This window comes from Delphinus delphis, chromosome 13 (assembly GCF_949987515.2).
Source record: "Delphinus delphis chromosome 13, mDelDel1.2, whole genome shotgun sequence".
Lineage (NCBI taxonomy): Eukaryota > Metazoa > Chordata > Mammalia > Artiodactyla > Delphinidae > Delphinus > Delphinus delphis.
In genome coordinates this window covers 47151132-47159824 of record NC_082695.1, presented here as the reverse complement: position 1 = coordinate 47159824, position 8693 = coordinate 47151132, and the positions used below count along the sequence as shown (strand labels likewise).

General features: G+C 42.6%; 1 protein-coding gene across 2 annotated transcripts in view; it reads left to right on the top strand.

The window, feature by feature from the left end:
* Positions 1 to 6693: 6693 nt before the first annotated feature.
* Positions 6694 to 8693, top strand: part of GAREM1 (GRB2 associated regulator of MAPK1 subtype 1) — a 204968-nt gene continuing 202968 nt past the window's right edge. For both annotated transcript variants that reach the window (XM_060028857.1, XM_060028856.1), the window contains exon 1: positions 6694 to 7241. In XM_060028857.1, the coding sequence (XP_059884840.1) occupies positions 7121 to 7241 (121 nt within the window). In that variant the 5' untranslated portion in view covers positions 6694 to 7120. The remainder of the gene's footprint in view (positions 7242 to 8693) is intronic.

Here is an 8693-nt window from a genome sequence, read left to right as displayed (position 1 = left end):
GAAAAATTTATAAGCTCAGAAAATACAAATGAAGGTCTTGAACAGAAGCATGAAAAGCATTATCTTCATAGTTATATACATAAATATTTGCCTACTAGTTCTTATTTTGACATTTGATGGACTTTTACTGTACTTCAGTATTTTGTCTGGCAATTTTCTTGTTAAATTTGACCTCCCCAAATATCTTCAAAATTTTTTCTTATTCTTCTAGTTATAGGTGTTCTTACTAAATTTAGGAAGAATGTTTTATCCAGGGTCTTGCATCTACTATTAAATATTCTGGCCCACTCATAGAATCACATGTAGTAATTGCTAACTACACTCTATTTTTGTTACTTCTTAGTACTTGTTCAAATACTTTTAAAAGCTTTTGCCTTTAAAAATTCTAAAGCAAAAAGAGTTTTAAAAGGAAAAGATAATGTGGAATCTTCAGTATCCAAGTTGTGGAAGTGAAAATTCTTACATTTTGGGAAAGTAAATTGGCAATATGTATCAAAAGCCTTAAAAAATAAGTTTACACTTTCTAATACAACAATTCTCCCCTATAGGAATTTATATTAAGGAGGAAAATCATGAATACGCCCAAAGATTTACCTATAAGGATAGTCATGAGGATGTTATTAATAATATAAAAATTACAAACAATAAAAATGCCAAATCATAAAGAGTTGGATAAACTATCCAACTCTCTAAGCAAGTTTCTTATGTGGAATACTATACGGTCGTTAATTTAAAAAATCACATTTTGGAATACATATCAACATGGTAAAATGAGTGAGAAAGGCAGACTACAAAATTATAGGTTGATCCAAATTAAACAGATACACACACATACATATATACTATAAGTAGAAGAATATGTACCAAATACGAAGAGTGATAAATTGTTAGCAGGGTGATGGGATTATAGGTTGTATTTTTTCTTTTGGGGGATTTTCTATATTTTAAAAATTTTATAAAATAGACATTTAAACACCATTTTGGAGAATTTTAAATTTGTTTCTGAGGTGAGGGAAAGGCATAAACTCTTCAAGAAGTGGGTTTGGGAATGAGTAGAAAATCTACTAGAGAAGTTAAGCATGATCTCAAGCAATTCTACGTAAGTGAAGGTGACACTCCAGCCTTCATAAACCAGGAACCTGAGTATGAGAGCAGTCAGGGAAGAAAGATGCATCCAGTTTGGACCAGGGTGGTCGGGTATCCAGGAGAGGTGTCCAGCATAACCCCACTTTCCCTGTCTTTCTCTTTTCACTGGTTACTTCAAAAGAGGGGTGGAAACATATGATGGACTTTCTTTAGAGGATTTGTCAGCAGGGAGCTAAAATCTCATTATCTTTCAAGGGAGAGGCTTAAAAATGGAACTGCCTCTGACACTAAAACTCCTTTGAAGCTTCAAATCATCAGAACACCAACAACAAAGCTGTACACATCCTGTGAAGATTTCTGGCACTAAGAAATATTTACTAATAATTATTATTTGGGCACTAATAAAAATAAAATGAAAGGTTTTCTACCTGTGCTTTGTCACATTAAATACATTTATTAAGAAAATATAAATTATATCATGAACCATACAATTTTCTAGGTGGAAAGAATCTTAGCTTATCTACTTCTTAAGTGATATAGCCAATTAAGCTATCTATTTCTTTAACTAATATGTTAAATGTAGGATTCAAAACAATTTATTAATATATGAAAAATAAATAATTAGTGATTAGTTAGTAATTGTGCTTTATTTTAGTAAAGTACTTCTTGAAACTTTAGAATTGGATAGCTAAACTATGAATCACTTAACTACTCCTTTGGAAAGCCTTTCACATGATTTATAAAAGCACACGGGAGTCAGGACCACTATTCATCACCAGCAGCTTCTCAGACTGACGTCTTGTGCTTGTTTGGGAGGAAAAACACCATCTACAAAGAGCTTGCTTCTTCATAAGCCCAAACCTATAACCTATAAAGTTACACACATGCACACACGTGTACAATGATGATTTTGGTAAATACAGTAATTAAATTATCATTTGCTCTTTATATTTCTGATTATTTTTGAATTTTAGAAGCTCCTACAACTTCAGCCATAATGTTCCCTGCTTTGCTAAATTATAAACAATGCACAAAAAGAACTATTATTTAAAATGGTGGTTTTAACACTGTAGCTTGTGTTATGGACTGTGAAATAAAATTAGTGGATCATGACTGATGTTGAAAAAATTAAACAGTAAAGAATAGATTAAAAGATCAGGATTCGGTACACATTAGAAGTACACAAAAAAGTATTATTTTGGAAAACTTCTGTTTTGATAATATGTGTATTCTGGGTTGCAACGCGACACATATTTTTAAATGGGGCTATGTTGTATATGGTTTCAGAAAGCAAACATGCCCACAAAATCCAACTTGCAACTTGGAATGTTTTTCCTTAATATGGATATTTTCCCTTCATATTCCTACTTTGACACTGTAATATACGTATTATTCAATGATCTACTTAAGAAAGGCACATCCTGTATCAAAAGCAGGAAAGGAAGAGATGACAAAGTAAAATTCTGAATATGTTTTAAAATCCTTCCTGAAAGTACCCATATGGGATATGCTTCTTTATGGTATTTTGTTTACTCATTTATACATTCTCTTGATAGATAGATAAATAGATAGATAGATAGATGAAAGAGAGATAGATGGATAGATAGGTTGATCAATTTACCTATATAGAGAACTTACTATGTGACAAGTGCTGGGGATGCAAATGTAATAAAGCAAGGCTTTCTGACAGTAAAGTCCTGGCAAAGGAGACCACAAATAAGCTAACAAACAATAAACTAACAATATGCTAACAGTTTTAATGTGTTGTAACTGATGGTCTAGAGGTACATTTCTAGTTCAGTGACAAAATTGCAGAACTTGATTTTAATAAATAAAATTTAAATTTTCAGATGAACGAAAAGAATTGGGGGCCAATCTAATAGTAACCATTGTTGTATGGAACTAGAACCTTGAAAATTTCTAGACCTGATGAACATTAATCATTTAAAATCCAGAGATGCAGTGTCCTGCTAAATAATACAGAGTGTGAGGATGACTCGGCCTATTGATTATTCAGTTCAACTTTCCATGTGCCAGGCATGGTAACGAGAGCTGGAGAAACAAAGGTGAATAAAATACACTTTTAGTGGCCATGGCTAATTGTGGTCTAGTAGGGAAAGCCAACATAAAAACATAATAAATCATAGAGCAACTCTCACAATTAAAAGGGTTGGGGGTATTGCCAGGTACGATGGTGACACAGGGAAAGGAGTGGTCAGCTCTTTGCGGGAGACAGGATTTCACGGAAGAGAAAGGAAGAAAGGCATTCCAAGCCAAGAGGACCACCTCTTGAAAGGGAAAAGAGCTTAGAGACCTAGAAAACCACCGGGGCTGTGAACTTCGATATCACACTTGACCACTAGCATATTATGTGACCCAGGACATTCCGATACGGGGAAAACCAACATGTAATGTTTTTTTCTTGCAAAGCTGATGATGCAGAGAATTAACGAGATATGTAGGTATAAACAGAAGTTTCACAGTTAGGAAGTCGTGAAATGTCCCTCCTAGGAGTCCTATAGTATCATATGCCTGATTCACTCCCAGGCTTATCAGCATCATTAGATCAGCATATGAAGGGTCATCATGGCCACTGCCTGGATCTGAAGGGTAGCAGGGCTGGCTTACTGTGAAATTAGTGTAGAATAACCCCATAGACTCTAGATTTAGGGACTCAGGTCCCACAGCTGGGAGCAGGCACCTGGGTTTCCTGTTTGAGGAATGATGCTCTCTACTCTTTGCCAGATGTAACTGTTCTTCCAAAATCAAACCATTTCCTCACCGCTCCATTTGCCTCTTCATTTCTTTTTTAAATTTTGCCCTTCAAAATCAATACTTCTTTTAATAACAACAGCAAATGCTTCCATAGCCCTTCCTATGTGTCAGGCCCTATTCTAAATGCTTAACATATATTAAAGGATTACATTTTCATATCAATCCTATGAGATGAGAACTATTATTGTTATCTTAGTCTATCTAGGCTGCTATAACAGAATATCATAGACTAGGGGGCTTATAAACAACAGAAATTTATTTTTCACAGGGCTGGAGGCTGGGAAGTCCAAGATCAAGGCGCTGGTAGATTCTGAGTCTGGTGAGGGCCTATTTTCTTGTTCAAGACCTAATCACCTCCCAAAGGCACCACCTGGGGATTAGGTTTCAACATACGAATTTGGGGGGAGCACAAACATTCAGTCTATAGCGATTATCCCCATTTTTCAGAGGAGGAAATAGCAAGTTGCCCAAGATCCTGAATAGGAGCAGAGTCACTAATGAAACCCACGCCATCTGGCGCTGGAGTCAATATTTTTAATCACCATAAAATGCCGCCTCCCACAAACGTCAATTTAAAAAGGTATTTGGCAGGAACCAGGGAACAGCACATTGAATTCTGCTCTACAGAAAATTTTTCTTGGATGTTTCTTTTTCATAAACTGCAAAATCTCATAAGTTTTGCCCCTGTACACAGCTGTTATGCTTTTATGTACGTGGTTTATATCGGCCCAACAATCTTAAGAAACACGCCTCCTCATATCATGTTTGGAAGTGTAGGTCAGCCAGACTGAAAGATTACCCTTCTCAGCTGATTTATTTTCCGTAGAGTTTAACCAAAACTCTCTCTGTCTCACAAATAAGATCTTTCTGAAAGAGTTCTGCCACAACAGGAGACTTACATAAGAATTTGTAGCTCATTAAATTTTCTTCCCTCTAATACTCAAGGTTGAAATGAAAACTTTTCTGCAAGGCCAGCATTAAGAGCAAATCTAAGTTCTTTATTGATTAAAAAAAAAAAGCTGATTGCATTAATCTTTTTACTTTTTATCTTGTCTTTCGGTCACAAGTCACCAATCCTTTCATGGGAAGGAACTACTTCTATTTCCTGAAGCTTTTAAAGAGGATATAATAGTCGCAGAAAGTTATTTTTTAAACTCAATCTACCATATATGGTTTTAGGATCTACAAACTGGTCGAAGGACCCCTGACCCTATCCATTCTTAAATGTTTCTTGTATCATTTTTGAACTCAGCTTTATTTCCAGAAATGATTAAATATTTAGATAGAAAAAAAATTAGCTGGCACTTAGCTCCTTTAAGTTTTCAAAAATTCTTCTTTCTGTGGGCAAAACTTAGAACTTTATGGACCTGTGATTCTGAGTAAAACCGACACTAAAATCTTTCCCACTTTTTTTTCAAGACTTTTCCAAAAACTTAACATCAGTGACAGAAAGGTCAAAACTTTCAGCAGAAGACTTTTGTGAAAATCATCGCCAGTATTTCAAAGTGAGAGGACAGGGAAAGTGGGAGTAGAAGAATCTCCGTGTTTTTCTTTAATTGTTACGGAGAGGTTTATTCATTGGCACAGAACTAAGCCAGCCCACTGAAAGGCAGCGGATGTTTTCAAGTCCCCTTGGGCGGGCGAAGCAGGTGCTGTTTTGTCTTACATGCGCTGAACACTGAATACATATTGAAAAATATAAAGAACTGATATGTAACCCTTTCACCTGGCCATCATTCACCTCTGCCGGTGTAAAATAACGCTAAAAAAAAAAAAAGATTAGCACATAAATGTCAGGATGTGCCTGAAGAAGCAGGAATCTTACAGCCACCTTTACATTCTGAGCTCTGTCTGCAGTAAGCAGGCCATACGCAATATCAGGGAAAACAGAGTGTTTGTCACGGAAGGCAGACTGTGGGGTTGTATCTCGGCAAGGCTATCTACAAGTGTGTAATCTTGCCAAACTATCTAATGTCCTGGTACGCGTATCTAGAAAACGGGAACTATTCCAACCTTTAAGCTTGGGAGAGAAATGAGTGATAAAAGCATGTGAAAACATCTGGTCCCAGTCGTCTCCCAGTAACCCTTGGCGTGTCCACAGCTGTTGTTAGCCTCATCCTCTGCGGTCTCCAGCAGTTTGTCCATACAATGAAGGTACTAAACCGACAGTCACCTTCCCCTGCGTGGGTACTCATCATTCATTACCTTTCTGCTTCTCGGTGCTTCGGCCTTTTCCATTCTGCCTAGCAGCCAAAGTCTAGACTGCTGGCGGTAACTACCAGCTGCGTTTCTGGAGAATTGTAGGGCTGGCGGGGGACACGGCAGGGGATGGTCCCCGCCTGCCTTTCCCAGCTTCGTTTGTCTGTGGAACTCTCAGGAGGTGGGCACCAAACAGGTCTTTTTTGTGTCCTGTAGTAGCAACTCCAGTGCTAACAGGGTCGGGGTAGACGGGAGAGTGCCCGACATGAAGACTGAGAAAGATTCCTGAGCTCGCTGCGTTCCTCCAGGGCGCCCTTCGGGCAGGCCCTGGGTAGCGAAGGAGTGCGGGCGCGCGGTGGCGCCCGGGCGAGGTTGCAGGGCCCCCGAACGGTCAGATGGGGGAGCGAGAGCTAAAGCTTGCAGAGCGCGCCGAGCCGCCTGAGCCGCGGCCAGACCCGGGAGCCAACGGCGAACGGAGCCAGCCGGGCTACAGCGGGAGGAGGCCGAGAGGGAGGAGGGGCGGAGCGGGGCGGGGCGGGTGGTGCAGGGGAGGCGGGGGCGGAGGCGGGGGCGGTGTCTCCCCGAGCTGCGCAGGCGTCGCTCGCACCTTGTTGATTAGTCAGTGCTGGGAACGCTGCTATGGCGTTTCTCAGACCCGCGGCTCCTCCTCACACGCTCCAGGCGGAGGGAAGGAGGGGTAAAAGAAGGAGGAGGAGAGCGGGCGGCCGCCGCAGCTGCAGACCCGGGGCCAGAGGAGGAGGCGGAGCGGGAGCCGCCGCATACACCCCGGCCGCCGCCGCCCGCCGCCGCCGCCGGCTTGCTGCGAGTCCTCTCCAGGCTTGAGGGCACGCGGGGCGCCCGGCCATGTCCCGCAGCGGCAGCTGAGCCGGCCGCGGGCCCCCTCCCTCCCCGCCGCCGCGCCCCCGGGCTGCCCGCGGCCAGAGTGCCCGGCGCCTTCCGCGCGCCCCAGACCGCAAGTGCGAGCAGCGGCGGCCGCCGAGGCGCGGGTGGTGCAGGCGGCGGCGGCGGCGGGAGCGCGGGGCCGAAGGAGGCGGGGAAGATGGACCCGGCGCCCTCGCTGGGTTGCAGCCTCAAGGATGTGAAGTGGAGCTCCGTGGCCGTTCCGCTGGACCTGCTGGTCAGCACTTACCGACTGCCCCAGATCGCGCGGCTGGACAGCGGTGAGTCCCCGCCCGCGGACCGCAGCCTCGGCGCGTCTCTGCACGCGTGTGCCCGGGAGGGTGGGACCCTGTGGGGAGTGGGCTGCCCGCCCCCCAGCGTTGGACTTGGCTCGAGCGGCTGCCGCAGCCCTGGCGCGTCGCTCTCAACTCCCCCCAGCAGCAGCTTAGAGGTGTGAAAATCAGAGCCCTAGTAGTATAATTTAAAAGGACGCAAAAAAAAAAAAAAAAAAATTCAACATAAGGGAAGCCTCTGCAGATAGTAATCTTGGAGGCGAGCTGTCTCTCTTCACCCGCCTGCAAGAATTACTCAACCTGGGAAACCCTGTATGAGTTATCTTAGGCAACTTTCTTACAAAATAATTGTGCTTTGGGTGGCACCTTTATTTTGGATACTCTCCTCCCCCTCCGCCACAAGAAGGAACAGATTTTAGGGGAAAGGCTCCTGGGTGACCAATGGCAGGGATCACATTTCTCGGAGACGTTTTATTACAGCTTGTCTGTTTTGTTTAACTGAAGAGAAAGTAATTTAGGGCTGTGTGTAGAAAATGTTTTTAGCAGAGGTGATGGTATGCTTAAGGTTAATTATTAGCTTAGCGCCTTTCTAGCCTGGAAAATAATTGAAAATACACCAACACCTGTATTGACTTGGAACGTGAGCTCGGAACTAAGAAATGCTTGTGTTTCCTGAAATTGACAACCAGAAACCAACCAAACGTCTCCCACATGTTTGTTCTGCAGGTTGACATCTGCAATCGAGTAGATGGATGTGCATACTGTCAAGCAATAGATACCTTTCAGTTTGAGAGTTCTGACGTGTAAGGTGGCAGTTTAGGTGTGTTTTGTCCTTTGTGTTTTGGTAATAACTTCGGTTGATGTTGGCTTCGTGCGATTTCAGACTGTTTGCAGAAATAGGCTTGCTTCTGCTGTGGGGCTGCCAGAAGCACCTGGGTGCAGGCTGGCGGGCAAGCAGATAGAGCTGTGGTCACACAGGCCAAGTCAGAACAGCACTGAGCAGAAAGATGTCATTTCAAGTCACAAGGACTTGGGTTACTCCTTTTCTGGAGTACAGGAGTGAGTAACATGAGACGTATAAACGTCCAAAGGCATTTTTGTTCCCGTTCTTTTCTGTGGGGTTAGATCAGACATTTGAAGTACTGATGTGAAAAATAAAGGCAGGAAAGTTCATGAACGCTGAAAAACAGTCTTGGCATGCGTGTTAGCCTTGTTTGATTGGTGGTGGTAGTGGTGGGCTTTGGGAATAAACTAAGTTTTAAAAGTAGTAATGAAGTGCACGTGAGTTCAGGGAGGGTCAGGTGGTGTGTTGAGGCATTTCTGCTTAGAGTGGGCGTGCTTTAAATATGCGTCCGTAGATCAGAATCAAAGAGAGAGAGAGAGAGAGAGTGTGTGTGTGTGTGCTGACAGTGTTTCATTTACTCTTACACCGTGCAAAAT